This window comes from Panthera leo, chromosome F2 (genome assembly GCF_018350215.1).
Source record: "Panthera leo isolate Ple1 chromosome F2, P.leo_Ple1_pat1.1, whole genome shotgun sequence".
NCBI classification, from domain to species: domain Eukaryota; kingdom Metazoa; phylum Chordata; class Mammalia; order Carnivora; family Felidae; genus Panthera; species Panthera leo.
Window position 1 is genome coordinate 51438806 of NC_056695.1, and position 27055 is coordinate 51465860.

At 37.4% G+C, this 27055-nt stretch overlaps 1 protein-coding gene across 2 annotated transcripts in view; it reads left to right on the forward strand.

Annotated features, from left to right (window-relative positions):
- The first annotated feature begins 294 nt into the window (after positions 1-294).
- OXR1 (oxidation resistance 1) overlaps positions 295-27055 on the forward strand; it is a 362974-nt gene continuing 336213 nt past the window's right edge. For both annotated transcript variants that reach the window (XM_042924407.1, XM_042924410.1), the window contains exon 1: positions 295-332. In XM_042924407.1, coding sequence (XP_042780341.1) covers positions 310-332 — 23 coding nt within the window. In that variant the 5' untranslated portion in view covers positions 295-309. The remainder of the gene's footprint in view (positions 333-27055) is intronic.

Genomic DNA, 27055 nt, shown 5'->3' on the forward strand with positions numbered 1-27055 from the left:
CAGCTTATCATATGGGTGATTTAATTTTATCTTTGGTTTATAACATGTCTTATATTTTAAGAAAAATGTATTTTTCTGTGTCTTATACCATGGCAAAACTATTGACCTGGGTGAAATACATTTGTGAAAAGTCATATAGACTGGGTACTATAGATATCATTTTATTTCTTTTCTTTATAGGTTATTTCAAACTTGAAGTGCATCATTCCAGCAGCGAATTCCCGGTGGTCTTGTCTACTTGACCTACTCGTTCCCTATTCTGAAATCTAGAGAAGACTGTTCCACAAGACTCCTCTGTAAATTGCTGCAATGTCTGTATCTAATTTATCATGGTAAGTGAATCACTTTCTAACCTACAGTCCAAATCCATGCATAGCATGAAGCAGTATTTTGTGAGAAAGTTTTATTGTCAGAACCGGAGCAGAAAAAGAAACTGAAAAATCTGGTTTCCAGAGATTGTTGTCCTGTGTTAAGGTAAGGAGAGCTACCTAGAGTTAAAATTTTAAGACTTTCAGCATTGTGGTATCTACAGACTCTGGAACGGGTTCAATGCTTTTATGAATCCGAATAACATACCATACCTTTCTTTCTCGATACCTAGGGGAGAGTTAAGTAGGAATTAAATACTCATTCAGTGGTCCTAGCTACTGTTCTGTTCCTGGGAGCAGGAATAACAGGCCGTAAGGGCAGCTGTAAGGGTGGGATAGGTCTTTTTTCATCAGTGCTTTTCTTCAAGCCTCCTAGTTCAACGTATCTACCCAAACTAAACTGAATGGAACTCCATTATGGAAGAGAAAATTCCCCCGTGGATTCACATCTCTAAATAACTGGCATTCTGAATAATCTTTGACTTCTAGTTCATGTTTCAGTGCTGTTTGTAATTTAAAATAAGAAGTGTGCAATTTTTTTTTTTTTTTTTTTTTTTTTTTTTTTTTGGCGTATAATCAACAACTTTTCTATGGCAACAAAGAGCAATACTAGCGGGGATGAATTGGAAGCCAGTTTTTTGAACTTTGGATTCTTTTTTTTTAAATATAAAGAGCTGAGTAAGTGACATTATACAGATATTATAATAATACAGAAACAGATTATATAATATTATATAATACAGATACAGATTGTATAATATATAAAAATACAGATTATGTAATACAGATATTATACAGTATTCAATATGTGAATGTAAGAAGAACCTGGTAATCCTGTCCATTTTCATAGGAGTCCATTTCATCGTTGTCTTCAGTTTGTGCCAGGAATATAAATAGCATTACATTACAGACTGGTTTCTGCAATTTAGCTCCATGTATTTATTTTTATTAGGTGAGCAATTTCTTCAGGGCAAAGGGTAGAATTGGTTGTTTAGGTTGAGAGTAGTGTTTCTGAAGGACCCAATTTTTATGGACTCCCTAGAATATGTCTTTGGATTTTTACTGGGTGCTAAAGATCTCAGTTTAAAAAAAAAATGAATTAGGGGCGCCTGGGTGGTTCAGTCGGTTAAGCGTCCGACTTCGGCTCAGGTCATGATCTCATAGTTCGTGAGTTCGAGCGCCGCATTGGGCTCTGTGCTGACAGCTTAGAGCCTGGAGCCTGCTTCAAATTCTATGTTTCCCTCTCTCTCTGCTCCTCCCCTGCTCACACTCTGTCTCTGTCTCTGTCTCTGTCTCTGTCTCTGTCTCTCTCTCTCAAAAATAAAATAAACATTAAAAAAACTTTTTTTAAAAAAGGAAAAAAATTCTGTAGAATGTGTGAAGCCCTTCAAACCCCTGGAAAATATTAAGGACATATTTATTTAAGGAAATTATACTCCTGACAAATGATTGTGTTGGAGGTGAATCTTCAAAAAGCAGGCTGCATGCCAAACAAGAAAGAGAAAGATGAAGGGGAGAGGACAGAAAGGAGAACAGGGGAAAGAGGAGAAGGTGGAGGCGATTAAAACACAGCTGTGACTGTCATATCTCAAGATAGGTGTGGTGTGGCCTGGTTCACAGAATCAGGACAGGGCAAACACTTGAACCTGTCCTTGGTGTGTACCTCAGTTAACAGTTGACTTGATGTGATGTAATGGCTTGGTCAGAGGCCATCTCTTCAATGTGATGTTAGGCCATACAAAACACATTGAATGTATGTGTGTTTCCAGCCCAGACAAAGAGAATGTATGTTGTGTTTCCAGCCCAACTGTCTAGCACACCTCTTAGAATTTAGTAGCTGCTCTACACACTTATGAGGTACAAATGAGTGAAAAATGCAGAATAGGTAATTCAATGGTGAATTAATATTTTGATCCTAAAACATTTCTTTTGGTTGTGGGGATATCTTACAGAATTCGTGTATCTGAAATTTGTTAGAATTCTTCCCATGTCAAAGGTACAAATTTTATAGAAATAATTCTTGGATATTTTCATCCAACAGTACCCTTAATTCTGGCTACACAGAACGTTCCACATTAGATTTCCCTACAGGGACTTCTTCATCTCTTTTGCCAGTGTCACCCCATCATACAACAGTGTGGAGTTAGGCATTAATTACATTCGTTTAGTGAAATTATTGTAGCCCACGGTCTGGCTCTCTTCATCGAAATCTAGAAACCAAGACATGAAAATACTGACTGACGTTGGAAAAGAAACTTGTTTCACAGATTATTACTTTAAAAGAAGATACATAACTTTTACGGATGCTTGATTTGGCCTGACCAGTCCATCCTGTAACTGTGGAAAATGACATGGGAATCTTAAGTCGGAGGCTTGGACGATGACCGCATAATCAGAGCAAGGGGAGTTAGATGCTTCCAGTGTTCGAGGGACTCAGGATAGAGTACACCTGGCGGGATATGTCTGTCAGTAAGGCTGTCTCTGCCAGACGCCTCCATCTGTTTCTCAGGGCAGCTTCTTCATGGCCGGGAATTAGAGTAAGACGCCAGTCTTCATCTCTGTGCCTCTTTTGAATTCCGCTTCTGTCAGACTCCCCTCTGTTCAGCTACCTTTATAATGTTAGCAGAGTTTATAGTCAAAACCCACCTCAGTCTGCGAACAGTTTGGTCTGCCTACCTTGACACTGTACATATCTAATTATATCCGTGTGTTGATTTTAAAATTAACTCTGAGGCTTAATGGACGGGGGTGCCTAATTGTGATCCCTGCACACAACCTAAGAATTTAGAAAATATATGTTCATGTTAACCACTATCCAAGCAATCCTCCCAGCTTTTAAATATGTAGCATAAGAAAATTACCTTTTTACATATTAAAAGAAACTTCCTTGCTCTAGGACTTATGGGTATGACATTTGAAAAAATATATATATTCAATAATTTGGCCCTTTCATATAGAATCTCAAAAAGAAATACAATCTAGGAAATACCCAAGTTTCTAGGAAACTATGCAGTGCCAGTCAGGTGAGGAGAGTAGTAGGAATTGATTATAAGAATTACATGGTAACATACAACAGATGTTTCATGAATCTTCCTGTTCAGTAAATAACTTCCAGGGGGAGGCAATGATTGAGTTGATGTTGGTTGAGATAGAGACAAAGGGATGTACAAAATCAATTACAGACATCCATGGACATGTGACAGACGATAGGCAACAGGTTCCAGGCTATGATCTGAGGGAAAGAATTGTTTCTGGTAGCAGTGGTAATTAACAGGAGACATGAAGAGGCACAGAGAATTGAAAAAGAGTCCTCCTATGTCTATAGCACAAAGAGGGGAATGGTGTGATACCGAGGGGTATTTGAAAGGACTTTCTGTGCTTCTTCCCTGATAATCATCTTCAACCTGTTTTTTTTATGTTTTTATAAGATTAATATTATATATATATATATATATATATATATATATATATATATATAATATATGTGTATATATAATTATATGGGCATATATATAACATTTTAAAACATTCATTTCAAAACAAAATTTTTATGACATGAAAGCTAAGTAAATATTATCAAAAGTGAACATTTACATGGCATTTGCCATGTGCCAGGCCCTTTTTTAGAGACTGTTTGGATATTGACCCACATACTCCTCACACAACCTTATTAGAGATGTAGTAGCTATTTGCGTTTCCACAAGTAGAAAATATAGGTACTGAAAGTTAAGTGAAAGGTGCCCAGTATGCTACAGCCACTAAATAGCAGAATTAGGATATGAATTCAGGCAGCTAGTTGGTACTCCTAGCTGCTGAACTATCCATATAAAAACCAACACTATCTGAGTAAAGCAATACCCTTGCTATGTGTGTGTGTAGTTTCGAGGTGAGTGCCCTAGTTCCCATTTGCAACCAGAATTTTTCCCCTTATTTCCTCAAATATAGACATCTGGAGCCTCTCCTGGAAGGAAGTGTATCTCTACACCTGGAAACACTATCAGGGATTAGAATAGTATTGAGGGTAGAATGTGGAGGCAGTAGATGAGCCCCCTAATTTCCTAGAGGAGGTGAAAAGGTTGTTGTTCTTAGAAACTTAGGTGAATCTCCAAAATTATGTAAGATGAACTACCTAAACTACACAATGTAAATCTTAGTTCCACTAGTCATGTTACAGGGTAGGAATTGTCAGGTTTTCCTCTTGATACAAAACAGGCACAACAGAGAGGTATCAGCTCTTTGCTATAATTCAACCAACATGGCTCTTCAATTGTCCATCTCATAGAGACCCTCCATTACTAAATCAAGTACTTTCGACTCCCCCTGGCTCTACTGCTCCCTTAGCTCCCATTATATTAGTGTTATGGTTACATATGTTAACCAGTATTCAGAGAGAGAGATCCTAGTATGTCTTAACTGATTTTGCAAAATGCCATCTTTTTGACCCCAAGTTGGTTTTTGTCGTGATGCCTGAGCACATTTCAGCTTTTGTTCACAGTATCTTAAAGACTGTGGCACCTGGCAGAGGTGAAGGTAATTGAACCAGAGCCATGTATGGGAGAAAGAAGACACTGGATGAATGAAAGTAAAAAAGCCAACTAGCCACTCAAAATCCATTGAGCATTAGTAACGTGCCATGCCCCGTGCTGAATACAGAGATGCAGTCTTAGTAAAAAGTAACGACTCCTCTTATAGGAGCTCATCTCTTAGCCAACAAGACAGAATAATCAAATAACTGATTTAATGTGGTAAGTTTTCTGAAAGGTATGGCCAGGGTGTTTGGGGAAATAAAATGGATATGTGTTTTTCCTGCATGGGAAGAGATGGCTTATTTTTCAGGAATGCTGTACATCTCTTACATTTACTCCTAAAAATAAATCAGTATACTGATTACAAACAGTCAAACACTATGGAAAAGTATAAAGCAGAAATAAAAAATGACCAAAACCCTACCATACCTAGAAAGCCACTGTTAAAAATGCTGAGGTATCTTCTTTTCTATATATACTCACATATTTTTGCAAAACAACTCAAACCATGCGTGATATTTTGCCATCTTCTGTTTTCAATGTATAATTCTAGGGTCATCTCTCTGATGGAGATAGAATGACATCATCACATGTAAAGGCTGAGTGACATTGTATGGTAGTAATGTTATTTATTTCATTCATCTGGATTGGACCTTTGTGTGTTTTCTAATTTTCACTTTTTACTATTGTAAATACTTCTGTCATGAGGAAAATTATTCAAATACTGCTGGGTCACAAGGTACTGTGTCATCCAGGGCACCTGGTGAGGCCCTATGCTGTTGTAGCTCCCTGGATTACAGACATCAAGGCTATGGAGAAAATATATGTTTCTGAGAAAATATCTTATCAATTCATCTCTTTTTTTACTTTAGAAAATTAGCTGTCATGTATGCTAAAATCCCCCATAAACATTGAAAATGTGCTAATTGTCAAGGAAATATTTACTTACAGCTGATTAATAGGATTTTATCAAAAGTCAACAAACATTCCATCATGGATGCTCATAGATTGAAAATATAGCAAAGTCTGGGTTGTGTGAGTTACTGATGTATTGACTAAATTTAGAAGTGGTAAATGATCTTCATTGGATATGTTTATAGTGTAAAACACTATTATGAAGGTTGGTAAGTTCAATAAAACTCTGGTAGGAGATGAAAATTAATTTGATTTACCTTCTTTATCCAAAAGTAATAGTGTGTTAGAATCCTAGAAATGAGAAAGATGCAAAATTAGAAGTGTATATGCTTTTCTTTGGCAGATTATTTGCATTATAATGTTTTAATTTAAGTTCTTCTTTAAAGAATAAATGAAGAGGGGCGCCTGGGTGGCGCAGTCGGTTAAGCGTCCGACTTCAGCCAGGTCACGATCTCGCGGTCTGTGAGTTCGAGCCCCGCGTCAGGCTCTGGGCTGATGGCTCGGAGCCTGGAGCCTGTTTCCGATTCTGTGTCTCCCTCTCTCTCTGCCCCTCCCCCGTTCATGCTCTGTCTCTCTCTGTCCCAAAAATAAAAAAAAAATAAAAAACGTTGAAAAAAAAAAATAAAAAAAAAAAATAATAAAGAATAAATGAAGAAAAGGGGTGCCTGGGTGACTCAGTCGGTTGATCATGTTCTCATGGTCCGTGAGTTCAAGCCCCACGTCGGGCTCTGTGCTGACAGCTCAGAGCCTGGAGCTGCTTCGGATTCTGTGTCTCCCTCTCTCTCTGCCCCTCCCCTGCTCAAGCTCTGTCTCTGTCTCTCTCAAAAATAAATAAACATTAAAAAAAAAAACAATTAAAGAATAAATGAAGAGAATCACTCGGTACCATTCTTTGGTACCTGCATTTAGGAGGAAAGAAAAAAAGATTCTGGAGAGACAGAGGCATTCTATCTATATTAAGGACAGAGGAAAAATCAGTCTTTTCTCAAAGGTTGCCTTAACTGCTATTCCGTGAACCACTTTTCCTACACTGTTAAATGGCAGCCTCTCAGGGGCAGTAAAGGCAGAGGGAAATAGATACGTGAATCTTCTCTTTTTGAAGGGATCAAAACCCACAGTGGGAAAAATGTGGATAAGTAGAAAGACTGCAAAGGGAAGTTTTTACCCCGAGTTGTATAGTAAATGGTAAAAGTCAGAATTGTCAACAGTTTATTATTGGAAGAGAGAGAGAAAAGGTTAGACATAAATATAAAGCTAATATTTCTAATTGAAAAAAAGACAGGGCTTTCTGAGTGATAGGAAAAGCTTAGGTGGTGAGATACTGTATTTCCCAGGATGGTAAGTGCATTGAATGAATAACTATTATGTTAAGATGCTGGAAAGAGAGAGTATGTTTTAGAGCCTAAAATTTAGGAATCCTCATGTAAGTGGGGATGTTCAGCTTGTAAAAAAGTAGATCCAGAATACAGAAGAGTAATTTGAGTTTAGTAGAGAATAAAGAGCAAATGAAGTAGGAGAGAATGAGAAGAGAGAATAGAAGAGCCAAAATGAAAATTCAAGAGGGATAAAAATATATTTCTGAAATCACAATTGGATGGAAGTCAGTTTACCAAATTCTGAATAATTTCGGTATCTCTTTCTATTCATAATATACCTTTTCAAATAGAAATTCCATTATTGGGGTGCCTGGGTGGTTCAGTCGGTTGAGCAGCTGACTCTTGATTTCGGCTTAGGTCATGAGCCCAGGGTCGTGGGATCAAGCCCGATGTCAGTCTCTGTGCTGAGCATGGAGCCTGTTTGAGAGTCTCTCTGTGTTCCTCTGCCCCTCTCCCCTGCTCACACACTCTCTGTCTCTAAAATAAAAATTTTAAAAATTTAAAAGAAATCTCTTCATTATTAATGTGATTAATCCTATTTTGATTTTGGCTTGACACTTTAAGTAAACACATTATATTTTAGTATTCCTGATCATGTTTGGCTTTGAGCTGTGTGCCTTCAGAAATGGCTTTTTAAAAATTAAACATTTATAGGAAACCTGGATACTTTTTTGCATATATCAACTTCAAATCCTTTCTCCTTGAATAACCAAATAATTAGTTAAACAGAATATTTTTGTTTGTTCTTAAACATTAGTGCCAACTAGACACAAATCACATTTTGAAGAAAATTGGTAAATCTTGGCCAGCTTAGAGGAGTTTGTTATCCTGTGAAGTTAAGGAATTTGAGGTTGCAGGTTCACTTCCCACAGAGACCAATTAGTTCTACTGTCTTCTCTGGCCAAAGCCTATACCTGTGACCTTGACCAGGCCTCCTTCCCAAACTTGCCGTTGGTCACAAGTCATTAGAAACAGGTGATTGATTATCAGCAATTCACAGTCAGTATTGAGAAAATATGTTTACACTAAAGCCAAGTGCTCTTCAGGGCTTGATAATGGGCCATATGATTTTCCTTTTGAATATCATCCAGGTCTATATACATGCTTTGAAATAATGTCTTTTCGTCATTCCCAGGGGAATCATAATGTACTTTCTTGTAAAAGAACTAGAGTGAATTATCATGGCAATATTTCCTTAGGCCATAGAAAATTTAACATAAAACTGGGCAGTCCATTTCAACCCTGAGGACTAGAGTTATGAAACACCAGTCCTTTTGGACTTGAATAATTAAGATAAAGGCCACTGAATGGTCTATGAAATACTTTTAGTTATTAAAAGTTATGTAGGTTAAGGTATGTTTTTCTGGCATGATCAAAATTAAATTTTGTAATCTTAAACATCCTTTGCCATTGGTGTATAAAATTTTCAATGACTGTGTCATCCTGGTATATATCCCCCATTGTCTTTTTTTTGTTTGTTTGCTTATTGGATTTATTTTTGATTTGTTTTTAAGATTGTGAAGAGAGTTTACCTTGATTTTAAAACTATTGCAGTGTAGTTAAGAAAAAACATTTTTCAACTCAATTGGACAGTCACTAAAACAGATGTATTCATTTATACTTGGTTTTATGTTCTTTTTTTAAAGAATAGTTTTGTTGTTACAAGTTTCACAGGAACTTAACAATAATACCTGTGCAGTTAGAGAGATAGATTAGTCGAGTTTAATTTGATCTAGACCAGCAGTACATTATTTTTATATAAATTAGAAAATATTTTCTTACATTTATATTCATTCGTGGCTTCAGTCAACAAACATTTTTGAGTGCCTACAAGATGCAGTTTTCAATGCTGTGGATAGAATAGGATGATAAACGCAACAGAAGTCCCTACTGTCATTAAGCTTATATTCTAGTGCTGAAGACAGACATAAACAGAATAAACAAATATGTTTTGTAATACTCGATAGTGACAAATATTTTGAAGGATAACCAAGCAGAGTAAAAAGAGTGATGGTGGGGAGTGGGGAATTGGTCAAGAAAAGCCTCTTGGACAGGGTGACAACATTTAAGCAGAGAGGGAATAACCAATATAAGTCCTAGCAGAAAACCATTTCAGGCAGAGAAACGGGAAGGGCAAAGGCTGTAAGAGTAACATGTCCCTGTTGTGTTTGAGGAAACATCAAGGAAACTAGTTTGCTAGAAACAGGCAGTAGAGGGGAGAGTCCCAGGAACTGAGCTGATAGAGGTATCAGGGGGACATGCTGAGCATGAGGAAGACTGGATTATATTCTAGATGTGATAAGATAGGAAACTTTGCCCTCACTGACCAGATTACAGGTGAAAATTCATATAAAACATAAATTCAGTGAAATTCAGTAATGGGAAGAATTGAGTGTTGGGAGCAGAGTCTTGATCTTATTTCTATTTCAAAAAGACCTCTCTGTGATCTTCAGATTTTATGAAAGCAATTCATATTGTATTCTTAATATACTCAGCAGATATGATTAATAAGATGTAATAATGAAAGAAAAAAAGTAAGTTAATGAAAAACCTTTTTCATGAATATAGCCTGTGTCTCATTATCATCCATTTGAAAAGATTCAACAAACCTGATATTTCTGAATAATTAGGGGCGTGATATAAAAGATATTTCATCAATAGAAATATTCTGTCTTCCATTAAGGAGTTTTATAGAGATCGATGAACGTTTTTATAAATTGTGGAAATTGAGAGTGTATTATCAATTATCCAACTTATATTTCACATTTATTTTTAAATTTCTCACCACCACAAACTTAAGGCTAATTTCAATATATAAACATAAAAATGCATTAAGCAGTGAAATGTCTCTTCTGTACTGGTTGTTTAATATTATGTGTGGTTTTCACAAGGGGCCAGATATAAACAACATCTGTCCAAGTGCTAACATGTGTTTTAGAGAGAATACTGCCATAAAACTCCCATGAGTTCTTCCTTGGAAAAAAAAAAATCACCTTTATTCTAAGACTATTACCTTTATACACCTTTGGTGATAAAATATAGTTTCTTTTATGGTACTGATTATAGAGAGAAGTTAGATTATTTCTCTTTATGTCTTTACTTGGCAAAATAAAAGTTGGAAACACAACATCGATCCCTCTCCTCTCCCATCTTTGTGTGTGTGTGTGTGTGTGTGTGTGTTTTAATTTAATTGGACTATAAAATGAAAAAGTCTGGAACTTCTGGTGGAGCAGAATTATTTCAAACCGGCTCCAATCCAAGGTATTACTTCTCAATGGTACATGATCCAGATCACAGAAGAAATCATTCATGGACATCTGCCACCTTCATTTGACACTATGGGTTATAGAGTCAGTAATTAAGAAAGCTTAGAAGTGACTTTATTGCCTACATTGGGTTAAAATGGCCTTACAAGCTTATAGTAATTCTTCTTTTATTTGACCTAGGCAAGCCCCTGCCTGTGTAAGGAGGTGTGGCTAATCTATCCTTCTTCCTTGGATGTATCATTACCATGTGTTGTCCAGAAAGCCTCTCTACAGGGTTATAATTACTTCTCTTTTGCTATTTGGTTTTAGTCACGTTTAACCCTCATGCCTTTCTTTCTTTTTTTTTCCAATAATTTTTTTCTTTATCAGATAGTATTAAAGTTTTCCTACTGGTGTTTCAGCAAACTCCTATTTTGTTATGGGCAAAATCAGTTCATTGCTCAATGCTGTTTGTTAATGCTACTCCCAAGTAATATGAATATTTGTATTTCATAATAAGTAGGCCTGAGCCTTTTGGTGTGTTTTGATTCCTCAGAATTTGGAAAGTCCAATGTTCTCACATTCACATTTATAAAGGTCACATAAGTGATATTTGGTGAGTTCAAACTATTAATTATAGATACCAAGTTGAACTCAAGTGAAAATCTTCCTTTTAGCTGGGTCTGCTTAGATAGAATGGGGCTTGAATTTATAACTTCAGTGCTAAATCAGTATTCAGAGCAGCCCAGCCACGGCAGCAGAGACAGAGCGACCTCTCCCGAAAGAGCCAGGTACACCAGGTCTCCCTGTTGCAGCTGGGAGCTTGTGGTGGAAAGCTCAGGTTTGGCGACATTTACCATCTTTTCTGACTGATAAATTTCATGTAGGAGGGCTGTTATTGTTCCAGATGGTTTGCAGCTTGATGCACACTGGCTTCATAGATCCCCGCTGTAATTGAAAATTGGTTTTACTCCAACATTTGACAAAAAAATTAGATTAGGTTAACTACTCTTTGGTTTTAGATTACTGATACAAAGTGCTTTCATGAGTATGACAGACAAAGTTGAAATTCAAACTAAGTGGTGTCCTGGGGGGCATTTTCACTTAGACATTTTCCCTGAGGTTTTCAGAATACTGTACAGTTGCATTCAGATACAGAAATTGCCTAGAATCAGGCTCACTGAAATTTTGATGATCCTTTCAATCTATAATATTCTTTTTAGCATTTTTTTAAAATGTTTTTCAAGTTTTTATTCAAATTCTAGTTAGTTAGCATATAGTGTAATATTAGTTTCAGGAGTAGAATTTAGTGATTCATCACTTATGTATAACACCCAGAGCTCATCACAAGTGCCCCCCTTAATGCCCCTCGCCCGGTTAGCGGCTCCCCCCTTCCCACCGCCCTTCCAGCAACCCCCCAGTTTATTCTCTATAGTTAAGAGTCTGTTTTTCTGGCTTATCTCTCTCTCTCTCTCTCTGTCTCTCTCTCTCTTTTTTTTTCTTTTTAGTGTTTTAGTGGAAAACTAGCTTGGTATTTGAAGTGACTGTAAAGATGATCGTATGAAAAGATTTAAAAGGCATCTATTAATTTTCTTGCATGGTGAGAGCATTCATTATGTTTATTACTTTTAAGTTCTTATAAACTGAGTAAGAGAAAGTAATTTTCTTGAAGTGAGAATTCTCTTGATATCCTTCCATGTTTTTTTCAAGTTTGGTGTTTGGAGAATAAAACAGACGTATAAAATGCTTATTACATTTGGCAGGTTGTAAATGTGATCGATTGAAGGTCAGCATTGAGTTATAGCTGTTAACAGAAAATGTGTGATGAGATACAGGAAATTTCAGCTTCCTAGTTAGAATGTGTCTTGACAGCCACCTACTGGGACAGGGATGAGGTCATCCCACATGTTGTTGGCACCTGGTACTCAGCAGGTGCTTTGCACTCATGAGTGGCTGAACATTCACCAGACCACTCAGTCTGATTTCCCAGCCCAGGCATTGTAATGGGGAGTGTATGTATATCTTACCGGTGGGAAGATTTGGATTAAAGAAAAAAAGATCTTCCATGAGAATGGAGATGATGTGATTTGACTGCCATAAGGTTAGTCTGGGTCTAAATTATGCAGACATTTGTCACTGGGCGCTGAAGAGTTTGGTGGATATATTTTCAGCACTGGATTAGAGGTCTGGCTCACTTGAGCTAAGGTGAGAGCTCTCCTGGTATCTAAGAAAATAAAACAGCCCTGTTCCTATTCTGTACTGTTGATTTTTAACCTCTGTACTTATGGAGAAATTTCCTCAGATCCATGTTCTGTCATCTTCTGCTCTGTCTTGTAATCTTGTCTCCTCATCGTTATAAATTATTGGCTGACATTCACAGGATATGTGCCCAAAGTCATAGAATATTATCTAGAAGGAAGCTGTGAGGTCACAGAGGGCATTGGTTACAAAGTTGAGCTTCATGGACAAGAGCCAGTCAACAGCAAAGCATCCTGTTAAAACATAAAAGAGAAAAAAATATTGGTCTGATTTTGCTCAATTTCTTTCTTTAGTCTGAAATAATAAAGCATGATTACTTGGTATTAAAATGGTCTTTCTTGGGGCGCCTGGGTGGCTCAGTCAGTTAAGTGTCCGACTTTGGCTCAGGCCATGATATCAGATTCTGTGTCTCCCTCTCTCTCTGCCCCTCCCCCACTCACAATCTGTCTTTCTCTCCTTCAAAAAGCAAAAAAAGCAAAAAGCAAAAAAATTGATTTTGCTCAATTTCTTTCTTTAGTCTGAAATAATAAAGCATGATTACTTGGTATTAAAATGGTCTTTCTTGGGGTGCCTGGGTGGCTCAGTCAGTTAAGTGTCTGACTTTGGCTCAGGCCATGATATTCAGATTCTGTGTCTCCCTCTCTCTCTGCCCCTCCCCCACTCACAATCTGTCTTTCTCTCCTTCAAAAATAAATAAACCTTAAAAAAAATTTTAAGTGCTCTTTCTTTTATGAGATGAAGGTAATAATAAACAGTAATTACTGTCCCTGATTGATAAAATCAGAAGTGTTCAGCCCAAAAGTCCAATTTTAATTTTCAAATTTGTGCTTCTATAGATTTAAGAATCTGGGAACTCCTCATCCAGTTTGATTAATTACCCAAACCATGAATCCCATCTATAGAAATTCCTACAAGTAGCAACCCAGCCTTTCCTCAAAACCCTTCCTATGAGTTCTCAGACTTTCATATGGTCTTGAGCTTCTCTAACTGTTACAAGGTTTCTTTTACATTGGATCTAAGGCTACTACTTTAGTTACCACTTTTTAAAATTTTTTATTTTGGCAAACTCTACATATACTATTTCTAAAAGAACATTTTCCTAAATGTCTTCTAAAGACTACTGATTTCATAGTATATGTTAACAGGTATGATGAGGAAAGGTGGGGGGGGGGGACCACAATCAAGTATTTTGGGGAAGCAGTAATTCAAACAGATTACTTAATTTCAGTACCACAAATTCTTTTTTTTTTTCAATTTTTTTAAACATTCATTTTTGAGAGTGAGGGAGTCAGAGCATGAGTGGGGGAGGGGCAGAGAGAGGGAGACACAGAATCAGAAGCAGGCTCCAGGCTCCGAGCTGTCAGCACAGACCACAATGTGGGGCTCAAACCCACAAACAGTGAGATCATGACCTAAGCCGAAGTCGGACGCTCAGCCGACTGAGCCACCCAGGCACCCCAGTACCACAAATTCTTTATTGGGCTGATTCATTCAATAAATCTTTATTGAGCATTTACTGCATGGCACGCAGTGTTCTCTATTCTGATCTATACTGGAGATATTTAAGAGGAAGATACAATAATCTGGGTTTTCGAAATTTAGACTGTAGAATCTTATTTTCTTTCTTGTAGTTGGTATTACTTGGGAGAGCTCTAAAATTATTAGGTAAGAGTTATCTTCTTCCACTCGTCTCCCTTTCTTGAAAGTTTCCCAAATTAAACCTGTTGGTTCTTTTAACCTTGATTTAGTTACATGATTTCTAGACCCTCCTACTCTAGTCTGGACATGCCTTAGTTTGTCTTTGATTCTGTTGAAAATATGACATTAACACAAAAACCAGGTTTGGTTTGACCTAGCACAGTATGAGACTGTTACCTTCTTCTTCTTTTTTTTTTTTTTTTTTTTTGGCTGTATATTCCTGTAAGTACAAGAGGAATCATTTTTGTCTTGTTTTTGTCAATTTTATCATGTGGATATCAAATATGAGCTCGAATTCCATAATGAGCACATATCTATATCAAGCATCATCTTGTTAGAGCTATCCCATCAACCCTATCTTGTTAAAATCTTTTTGGAAATTTGTTCATTGGACTTTCAAGAAGCTACCCACTCAAGTCTATCTTAAGTAGGGACAGGTTATTGTAGGAATAACTTTAGAATAATGAGGACATGTATCTCAGGCACACAGTCAAGCTTTCTGTACTGTAGAAACAGCAGTACAAGAAAGTGTCAGGGGAACACAGGACAGCTGTACCATTGGGCCACATAAAATTGAGAATGTGGTTCAGGAACTGAAGGCCAGTTAGGATGCGTTGATGCCCTAGTGGCTGTCATCTCATTGCCTCCAGGAGCAAAACTTTATTGATTCCTCTTCCTATTCTGTGGCAATAGTCTGATTTACCTGTGCCTTTCTTTGTGACATTCCAATTCTGTACCTGCTACCCTGGCCTAGGTCTCGCTATGTATTTCAAGCTAAGAGTTGGGTACCATTGGGTACCATTGGGTAATGTAGTATACCTTTGGGTATACTACGGTCTTGTGCAATAGCTTTCTACAATCAAGCAGTCCTTGTACTGTGGCAGTTCTAATCTACCATATGGCTCATGGCACAGGTTGGATTTTTGAATATAGCTCTCTTTGAGGTTATCAGGATAAATTAATCATTAATAAAACCAAGGTAAACTGAATAGAATACCGAGTGGTTCTTTTTTTTAAAAAAAAATTTTTAATGTCCATTTATTTTTGAGAGAAAGGGAGAGAGAATGAGAGCAGGGAGGGTCAGAGAGAGAGGGAGACACAGAATTGGAAGCAGGCTGCAGGCTCTGAGCTGTCAGTTTAGAGCCTGACATGGGGCTCAAACCCACAAACTGCGAGATCATGATCTGAGCTGACTTCTGACAGTTAACCAACTGAGCCACCCAGGTGTCCCTAGTATAGAATACTGTGTGGTTCTTAAAGTGTGGTCCCTGGGTTAGCAGAATGAGCATCAGCTGTGACTTTGTTAGAGGCTCCACCCTAATCTTAGTGAATCAGAAATTCTGGGGTTGGGATATAGCAGTCTGCATTTTATCAAGCCCTCCAGGTGATTCTGATGCAAGCTCCAATTTGAGAACAGATGGTATAAAACCGTCTCTTTGGAATCTGGAGTTACAGTAAAAATAATGACTTTGAATATAATTGATATGCAGAGATCTTTCTGATAATATTTAACAGTTCCAACTGTTTTTTAAAGTTGCTTTTTGACAGAAGGATGTAATTATCAGCATATAAGATCACACTTTTTTCTGTTATCTGTGGCATCCAATTGATGTAAACTTTGGATCAATTTTTTGGGGGGATATACAAATTAAAAAACAATAATTCTTACTCCTTAATGTTTAAAACTAAGAGTAATGTGTGCTGCTGGAGGCCATTCCTGCCCATTCTGGTTTTCATGTTATTTAAAAACATATATAACAGCTGTGTTGAAATAGAATTCATATGTCATGCATACACTCATTTAAAATACAGAATTCAGTATCTTTTGGTATATTCAGAGATGTGCAGCCATCACCACAACCAATAGAAGACTTTCATCACCACCAAAAGAAACCCCATACCCATTAGCAGTCATTCCCCATTCCTTCCCTTTCCTAACTCGTCATTAGCCATCTGCAAGCACTGATCTACTTTCTGTGTTCATGAATTTGCCTATTCTAGACATTTCATATAAATGGCACCGTCTAATATATGATCTTTTGTAACTGGCTTCTTTCGCTTCACATAATGCTTTCAAGGTTTATCCATGTTGTAAGCAGCCTCAGTACTCATTTTCATTATTCCAAATCCTTCCAAATAATATTCCATTGAATAGATATACTATGTCTGAATATAGACTGTATATATATATATATATATATATATATATATATGGATAGATATAGATAAGGATATAAATTATCCATTTATCAGTTGATGGACATGGGTTGTTTCCACCTTTTGTTTAAATAATACTGCTATGAACACACATGCCCAAGTTTTTGTGTGGACATTATTTTCATTTTCATCATATATAATTAGGACTGGAATTGCTGGGTCATATGGTAGGTCTGCATTTTATTTCTTGAGGAACTGACAGGCTATTTTTCAAAGTGACTACATCATTTTATATTCCCACCAGCAGTGTGTGAGTGTTCTAATTTCTCCATATTTTTGTTCACATTTGTTGTTATGTGCCTTTTGAATATAGCCATCTTTATTGGGTATGAGTAGTACCTCTGTGGTTTTGAATTGTACCTCCCTAATGATTAATGATGTCGATATTAAGCATTTTTTATATGCTTATTGGCTACATCTTTGGAAAAATGCCATTCAGATCCTTTTCCCATATTTTAATTGAGTTATTTGATTCTTCATTATTGAATTATAGGTGTATATATATATATATATATATATATATATATATATATCCTACATGCAGGTCTTTATCAGATACATGATTTCATGGTAGTTTCTTTTTTGATAAGGGCTTAAAAGACTAGATATGATATATGTATATGGCAAGAGAGATTAATAAAGATGAATTTTTTTTTTGCAATGAAACACAAAGTAGAAATGGTCGCTGCTATGATAATTCAACATCAAATTTATCTGTTTAATTTATGCAAGATATTTAAGCGAGGGATTTTGCTTTAAATTTTTTCAGGAGAAAACCAGTGCCTAATTTTATTTATTTATTTATTTATTTATTTATTTATTTATTTATTTATTTTTAATGTTTATCTATTTAAAAGTTTTTTAAAATGTATTTATTTCTGAGAGAGATAGAGCACGAGCAGGGGAGGGGCAGAGAGAGAAAAAGACACAGAATCCAAAGCAGGGTCCAGTCTCTGAGCTGTCAGCACAGAGTCCAACGTGGGGCTTGAACTTGTGAACTGAAAGATCATGACCTGAGCCGAAGTCGGATGCCCAACTGACTGAGCCACCCAGGCACCCCAAATGTTTATTAGTTTTGAGAGAGAGCGAGAAGGAGGGAGGGGTCAGAAAAGAGGGAGATAGAATCTGAAGCAGGCTCCAGGCCCCGCACTGTTAGCACAGAGCCTGATGCAGGGCTCAAACTCATAAACTGTGAGATCATGACCTTAGTTGAAGTCAGAGGCTTAACTGACGGAGCCACCCAGCTGCCCCACCAATGCATAATTTTAAAGAAGAGAGAGTTTCCATAAAGAATGAATAGCTACAAAATGAAGAGTTCCAACAGAATTAGAACTAAATATAAGCTATTAGGTATAGAAGTTAGAATTTTAGTTATTGGTGGTACAGGAAAATAGTTTGTAATAATGGGGCAAGAACAATAGTGCTCTCAGTGTATGTGTGAGGGAGAGGGATGGAAATAGAGACAGTAGAGATTTGCATAATTAAATTAGAATGTGGTAAGTAGGAGAGAGAAGGCTGGTCATGAGGTGGACTCAGGATCAAGGAAGAAGAAAGTCTTTAGATTGGAAAGATTTAGGTATGTTTGAGGCAAGGGAAAAGGAAGTGTGTGGAGAGGAACAATTGATTGCACATAAAGGAGAGGGTAATGGCAAATTCTTAATGAGGCAAGGAGGGGCAGAATAGCACACACCAAGAGAACAGTTCCATGATGGCTGTCAGGCCCCCTCTGTAAGCTCCTTGACCATTCTCAGATGTGGGATCCAAACAAACCGGATTCATCTGTACTGTTCACGTCATGTGTACTGTTGACCTGAATGAGATTTCTCTCTCTCATTCACATTGCCTCATAATATATCATCTGAAGTTTCCATGAAATCATCAGGGTTGATTCGTTCAGGAAGAAATGTTCCTTATTATAGAATATTCTGTATTACTGAATTTTTTTATAGTGACATTCGGTTTAAGACAAGCTTTTAGTTAAAAAATTCACCTGATGTTCCTTACCATTCAGTATTTCAGTTGCCTAAATATATCTCTAGTCATGCCACAACTCCAGGTGGCATATAGATGTGTGAAATGATTACTAATTTTAATCTCTTAGTTGAAGCAAAATTAATGAACAACAATCCAGACATTTCTTTCTAAATTATGAGCTTCCCTCAAATGATTCTCTCTTTGTTCTTATGGTTTCTATGTGAAGCTTCCCTGTCGATGTGATATCACTGTCTGGAGAATAATGTATGAGAATTAGACCTTTAACTCACTCAGAATCAGGAGACCCAGCCTTAAATCCTGCTTCTGCAGTAATCTGTGTCCTTGGTCTAGTCATATTCTCTCTGGACACTTTGTTTCTTTATGGTAAAATTAAACCATTCCCTTGAAATGAAATTGAAAGTCCCTTCCAGCTTTGTTAGTTTGTGAGTCTTTACAGAAGTCTGTAATTGCATTTTCTGTCTTTGTTTACTAATCTACCTCCCCGAGTTTGATAGACAGCATTCTGATTTAAAGGTAGAATGCACCACATATTTACTTATTGCTGATTTTTTCTGTTGATTGTAAATCCTTCAAATAGAGATCCTGATAATGTTTCCATTACTTGAATGCTGTCATGTAACATTGATCTAGCCCTGCTTGCCAGACTGGCCCAGGCTCAGGCCTCCCCAACAGTATCTGCGCACTTGCTGGGACCTTGGCCTCCTTTTTCATGTGAAGTGTGAGTGTGAATACAGCACTCTTGCCTCTCATCCCAGCACTGCCAGAGGGTCCCAGCAATCTGGTATTTTCTCCTGTACTCCAGATTCTCCTGTCCAAGTCTGTGAACCACAGTGGATGTTTTGTTTTGTTTTGTTTGTTTTGTTTTGTTTTGTTTTGTGGTTGGGAGCTTGGGGTTGAGGGCTCTGAGAGTGCTTTCCATACTGAGCACTGTGCTAGACTCTGTAATTTAGGCCCAGTACATTTTTATGTTGGTCCTGGAAGTTGGGTAATCACCAACTTATACATGAGGAAACTAAGGCTAATTTGATTAAATAACTTACCCATGTAGGTGGAAGGAAATGGTCTGAACCTCTGACAGGTAATGTCCAAAGTCTTTGCTCTTAGCTACTCTGTTTTTGTGCATCTACGGTGACTCTGGGGAGGAAGAATACTGGGTTTACCTGGAAGGAGGAACTTTAAAGCTCTTTTCCCCTGTCCACACCCCCCCCCCCCCGCCCCGCCCCAGTTGCCTCCAAGGGTGGGGAAGTGGGAGACTTGAAGAATATGGGGAAGGAAAGATTGATAACCGTATCTCTTGACAGTATGCTCACTTCATTTCAAGGTATCTGTTTGAATGGAAATCATGTTTTCCCATTGATACTAATAAATGATCATAAAAGCAGTTGCCATTCCTTGAGTTGTTTGTGTAACGAGGCAAGAACACTGTTGATCAGTATTTTAATTAGGTTATAGCACGAAAGACGTTTTGAAATTTCTCCATGTAAAAATTCCATGCATTTTACATAGTTAATATCATTAGTTTATGTACATCTAAATATACATGCTGAATTCATTTGGAAATGTGTTATCGATGATATGTATTACATCCTCCGGGCAGCTCCAAGATTGCATCGAAATGAAACGTTGGTTGTAAACCAGATGTGTTCCTTGGCACTGCATCATTTGAAATACTGCGTTATGAAGAGATTGATGCAGGGTTCACAAATCTATCAGGTTGTCTTGTGCATGGTTGGTAAAAACAAAGGAAAGAAACCAATACTTCACTGTATAGAGGTTAGCAGTTTAGCATGTATTCGGTGCACACTTTTGGCCAAAAGTTAAATAGACGATCAGGACTCAGACTTGAGCTTAATATAGCTAATAGTCTGGTGGAGGAGACAGATAGATAATTGGATTTTAAATACCATGGGAATCATCTTTATTTGGTTTATCCTATTTACCTACAGGGTCTGGACCCATAAATCATACACGCCAAATCAAAGCAGTCTCCAAGCAGAATTCTTTGATCAAGTAGCATTTATGATAAAATTAAAATTCACTCATAAAACCACGGAATAAGAAATCCTTGGAATAAGAGCAGCTCCTCAGAAAAAGACCCAAGGATTTTATGTGTCCGTAAAGTCAACATAAACCGGAAGTGTGATGAGCTCCCACACCTACTGTAATAGGTGGAATTAATAGAAGTTGGGAGCAAGGGTGGATGGGCAAGGATGAAGGCTTCCTCTGTCTGCTGGCCGAGTTAAATCACATGCAAAGGGTGGCTCACGCTTACTGCCACGTTATGGAACAGACTGACAAAGTGACGCCTGTCAAAGGCAGACAAAAAATAGAATTGCATCTCATAAAGATGTTTTAATTAAAAATTGTTATTTGATTCTTAGACCAATTTGGAATTTGTGATGTTGGTGATGGTGATGATACCCTTAATGGTAACTAATGCTAAACTACATTATCTCATTTAATGTTCTCAATGTAGTGAGGTAGGCATACTTATTATCGCCCATTTCACAGATGATAAAATGGATTCAGAGAAGTTATTCACCTCCCTGAGATCACACAGGAAGGGGGAGAATGTAAGCCCATGTCTTGAATGACACTGCCATACCGCGTCACATATTAATAGCTGCCAGGCCTTGACAGTGCTATTCCAGGACTGCAGTGCCTTGTGTGAGGAGAGAGAATGATTTCATAGAGTACCAGTTTGCAGAACTTGCCAGTAGGTTAAATTTGGCAGATTCCCAAACCTTATGTGAAAGAATTTTCTCAGAGATGCTCAAGAAATGGCAAGAGGAGCTGTTTTAGGTATTTGCCCAAATCAGGGGATGCTATTTTCTTTGGTCTGGCTCTAAGTACATTTCTTTTAGTACAGAGATGGAAATTTCCAGTTTCCTGGATACCAAGAGTTGTCTAAAGCTTTTGTGGTTTTTACTGTTGTCCATACTGTCCTTAAATTATTGACTCAAAACAATATTAAACAGCATTTTGTTATTATCCATACGAGTTCTAGTAGTTTTTTCCAGGGTTGGAAATAGAGTTTTGCTCAGACTCAAAGTAAAGATCCCTGGGCGGGACTGTGCAATTCCTTCAGAGAAGAAAGGTATCTGAAAGCTTTGATTACCTCCCTTTCGACAGCAATAATAGGCTGTGGCAATTATCTAATTTGAGACAGGTCAATGACATATGTTTTTCCATTCTTTCATAATAACATTGCAAAAGCAAGCTGTCTGGAAGACTAGGGAGAGGTTTCTCCTTGGTACTTTGCAAATATCATATGTTTCGTTTATTGCAATCCATATACACTGTCTTCTGGTAAAGAAGCACATAAATCTTATTAAGCTTACATGAGTTTTAAAAACTTAAAAACCTAGAAATGATTGTAACTAACATTTATTAAGCGCTTTGTGTAGTAGGCGGTGTTCCAAGCACTTTACATTTTAATATGCTTAACTTTTACATTAACTTGGGGAATTAAGAATTACAAACATCCCCTTTATAGACAAAATGCATAGAAGTAATACATGACTGCCCAAGATCGCACAAGTAGTGTCTGAGATGTGATTTGGACCTTAGTGGTCTCCATGCAGGACCCACAGTCATAATCGAATCTCTATATGGCCTCATTATCCAGTTTATTACCCACGAGAGAAGCAAACTCATTTATTGTATGGTGAATGCATGCAGCAGATACTGCAGATTGGCTTATTTGATACATACTCTACTCCCATTCTAGCATATCCTCCTGTACATGGAGGCTGGAAATTCAAAAAGCCCCTTTTTAAGACTCTCTTACAGCTGGAGTTCTACTCAGGCCCTGGGCTCTGCCAGGCAGATCCAGTTGTTTAAGACTTGGAGCACATGGAAGTGACATGCACGGGCAGCAGAGGCCTTTGGTTCTTTGGTTCTTTGCTAATCCGGTCTTTGGCATCATAGCTGCTGAGCAGTGGGTCGCAGCAGCAGCAAGATTTTTTCTAGAACATTCTTATGTTGTGGTTGAGAACTTTTGTAACTACTTATACCCTGTAATAAAATTCTTTCTACTTAAGCTAGTTATATTGCATTCCTTGTGAACAAGAACCCTAGTTAATGCAGAGCGCTTCAAGCCTGTAAAGGGATTAAAGATCTTTCCAACCTTGGTGTCCCTCCAGTACTGGAAAATTGACTAGAGGAAATACATTTCTCCAATATTAGAAAGTTGGACTAGAAACCCCATTTCAAGTTTATCTGATTTTTAATATCAAGAACCAGAATGCGGCACACAGGAGATTCTTCATATATTTCATTAAGCCAGTCTTTCAATACAGATTATCTCTTCTTCTCTGAGTTAGCCAATGAAAAAACATTGCATTTCTGGGAAATGATGTGTCTCTTATAAAAAAAAAAATAATTGACAGAGGCTCGAGGAATAATCAATCTAAACAATTAAGAAGGGTTCCCCAAAGCATTGCTTGTGATGTTAATACCCTCAATCTTAGAGAAGCAATAATGGAGATTTTTCTCATTCTCCTCTTGCCCTTGTATTTCTTCTTCTCTCCCACCTGCACCATGTCTAAGTCTTAACAGAAAGGTGAATGGGACAGCCTAGGAGGCATCCCTGGTGGTGAACAGTCACTGAGAAGGGTAGGATGACCTTGAGACAGTGAGTTTGCAGGTGTGGCTGAAGTGAGAGAAGGGCAGAGTAATGGAGAAGATAAGTTTGGAGAGAGGAGCTTAGAGCCATGGAGATATTCTTCTACTGTGTGGATAGGCTGATAGGTTTTAGTAGATTTTTTAAAAAGGCTCTTTTAACAAGATGATTATGAATTGATAAATCAGATGATTGGAGGTGGGAAAGAGACAGAAGGGAGAAAAATATGAAGCTATTTCAGTAACCTAGCAATGAGGAATAAACACCTGAAACATACAGCTAGAAATGGGAAGTTCAGGAGTCAGTAGAGGGTTACTGGTCCAAATTAGGAGAATATTGTAGAAGCTGAGTCCAAAAAAGAAAAAAAAAAAAAGACAAAAATAGTCATTAATGCCATGCTGCAAAAATATAAATAAGAATAAAGACATATAAACTACCGGATTTGGAGATTAGCCAACCTTGAAGCATAATTTCAAATACATGTAAGGCAGGGGATGCAGTCGTACATGCATTCTTTCCCGTCGTTGTTTGCCACTGAGAGTTTGCAGCTGAAGTTACCAGCACTGAATCCCCAAAAGCTGCGGAGAATTCCACAGCTGCTCTCTCTCTCCATCTAGACATGATTACATTTTCCAGCCGATGCTAGGAGGAGCCCTTTGCTACTGTTCTCATGGGGTCTACGAAAGGAAGTCATTCTTTAGAGATTGGTAGGTGTTTCTCTGAGGTTATTGAACTAGGTTTTACTTGTTTTGTTTTTTTTTTCTTCTTAAGAATCTTTTTAAAAATGATATTGTAAAGGCATTGGAATATTTAGCAGATAATGAAAAAACCCAGGGGTTGTAAGTAGAACTCAAAATAGCATTTTCTTTTCCCACATGGAGAATTTAAAAAATAAAAAAAAAAATCATTTTAAGTCTAAGGTTGCATCTCTTTTAGAATTTAATTTCAGTTAGATTATTGGAGGGCACATGCTATAGACAAATCATATAAGTGCACTCAATTTCCCAAGTAATGAGATTGCTCAGAAAGTGTTCATTATGATCAAGCACTTGAGTAGCAGGCATCAGATCAGTACGAAGCTGGTGACTTCAGGGACTCTAAATTCATTTATGATAACGCCTTATTTATCTTAAGATAATTTATTTTGCAACCTTTCCCATCCTAGAATCCATTTAGGACCAGAAATCAATTTAAAAATTTTTACATCCTAAAATAGGTAGAGAAATATCTATTGCCCATTTGTTTTCCATGGATAAACCCCTCAGGCAAATATCACTTTGACTGTAGATCCAATAGTAGAAAGCTTAGACTGTGGCTTTCCAGACCATAACAAACGAGAAGCAGCAAATTGCAAGGGAGAGAAAGAGGCGATAGTGGCAGACAGTTGAGTTCATGAGGTAAAAGCTAGAAGTTTCACCTTAAGAGTGGGTGAGAATAAATATCATCCTTATTTCTCCAGTTTCAGGAAAAAACTATTCAAAGGCCCAGATGTAAATAAAATACTTGGCTTACCCTGTAGCAAGTGCTGGAACAATAATGTCCCCACCCTATGCTTATGGATATGGGTCAGTCCTTCAAACACATGCCGTCCTTGTTCTTGACCTTATACTATTGTGCCATGTATTACCATTGGGATTCATGAGTTTAAACTCTGTATTTTTAAAAAAAAAAATTTAATGTTTTATTTATTTTTGAGAGAGTGCAGTGGGGGAGGGACAGAGAAAGAGGAAGATCTGAAGCAGACTATGAGCCAAGAGCAGCAAGCCCCACGTGGGGCTCAAACTCAGGAACTGCCAGATCATGACCTGAGCTGAAGTTAGCCGCTCAACCATCTGAGCCACCCAGGCTCCCTGAGACTTCAAACTCTTTAAGTTGAACTTCAGTTGCACAGCATCTAAAACATCTATCATTTTACTTCCTTACACCTTGAGGTTCATAGTTTCCTATTGTTAAAAGGTAAACTGAGGCACACTAAAATTTTTCAAGAATTTATTTGAGCATACGTGGATTGAAATGGGGCACACCAAAGGTAGGTAGGAGCACTCACCAACAGGAGCCGTGGATAAGGTTTTTATAGAGAAGATGCTGAAACAAAGCAAAACCAGTATTTGGCCATACCTTAAGCAGTTACTTTATTTGAGAAAGTCTAATTGGCAGTTTATGATCGATTGCTCTTAAGTTTTCTTTCTTGGATTTCAGTGCATGGACTTTGGCTTTAGGTTTTGGTTTATGGATATAGGTTACCAAGGTATTAGAGCCATTTCAGTCTGAGGCCTCTAAGTCACTTGCAGGCAGTTGGTTGGACTAAAGGATCTCTTTTTGATCATTTGATCTTTCGGAGCCCCTTAAAATCCTCTCTGTAGGAGACAACCTTGTCCCTATGACTCTACATTTTGTATAAGAAGGGGAAATCAGTGTTATTAAATTGAAGGTAACATTTAACTTAATGTTTGCCATTAACTTGTTGCTGGGTTTGCCTTTGAAAACAACGTAGAAATGTAAATGTTATGAAGTCTGAGATTTACTTCAAAATAATTGGAGTTGAGGAGAGTGAATGGAGATACAGATAAAACAAGATTGGCCATGAGTTGATAATTATTGAAGATGTGTGATGAGTTGATAATTGTTACATCAGGTGGGTTCATTATTCCTCTACTCTTTTATGTATATGACACTTTTCATAATTAAAATTTTTTTTAAATGCAGATATTATATTTGATAAAAAGTAATTTAACATTTTGCTCTGTATCTGATTTTGCCAGGGTTAATATCCAAAGTGAAATTTGTGGTATGCATTGCTAAGAGTTTATGTAGATGGTATTATGCATATGGTAGTATAAATAAATAGTAAACCATTTTCATTAAAACGATGTCAGTGTTTCATGACCAAGGCATACACTCCTTGACTTGAATCATGAGGGAAAAATGTGTTTCTTCTTTAAAATATTTTTTGACCGGGGCACCTGGGTGGCTCAGTCGGTTGGGCGTCCGACTTCGGCTCAGGTCATGATCTCACGGACCATGAGTTCGAGCCCCACGTCAGGCTCTGTGTTGACAGCTCAGAGCCTGGAGCCTGTTTCAGATTCTGTGTCTCCCTTTCTCTCTGAATTCCCCCATTCTTGCTCTGTCTCTCTCTGTCTCAAAAATGAATAAACGTTAAAAAAAAAATTAAAATATTTTTTGACTAGTGAATAGTGAGATGTAACAAATAAAAACATGTGCTCTACTTAAAATGAGATTTCAAGTCTGTGCCGCTTTATTTTTTTCATATACCGTAACAAATATTCTTTATCATAGTTGATTTCCTATGAAGTAGAACTACATTTGTGCATTCTTTTGAGATCTGTGAACTTAGAATTTTTTTTTAAAAAAAAAGCAGTATTTTTTTTTTAGATCCCTGATTGTTTTCTTTCTTTTTTAGTATTTTCCCAAACGCTAGTTTCTTTCTGATGTTAAAGTGATACATTTACAAAAGAGAAAGTTTTACATATAGAAAATGCTAAAGAAGGAAAGTGTCACCTGCAAATCTCTAATGCAGAAATAGCAAACATTGAGGGCATTGGCACCTTTGCACTATTCCTTAGCACTACTCCAGAGGCAGGGAGACATCAGCAGTGATGATCATATCGGACTCCAAAGGACCCCCAGCCTCGACAAAAGACTTCCTGGCCCCAGGCATGACATTTAAATGGCAGAGGTGCAGGATCTTGAAAAGAAATAGGGCAGTGAGCACTATTCCTGTGTACGATACTCATCGAAGGCAGTGGGTCCCCAGGGTGCTCTGTTGTCACATAAGACCTCAGGACTTTTGAATAACCAGTGGATGTCTAGC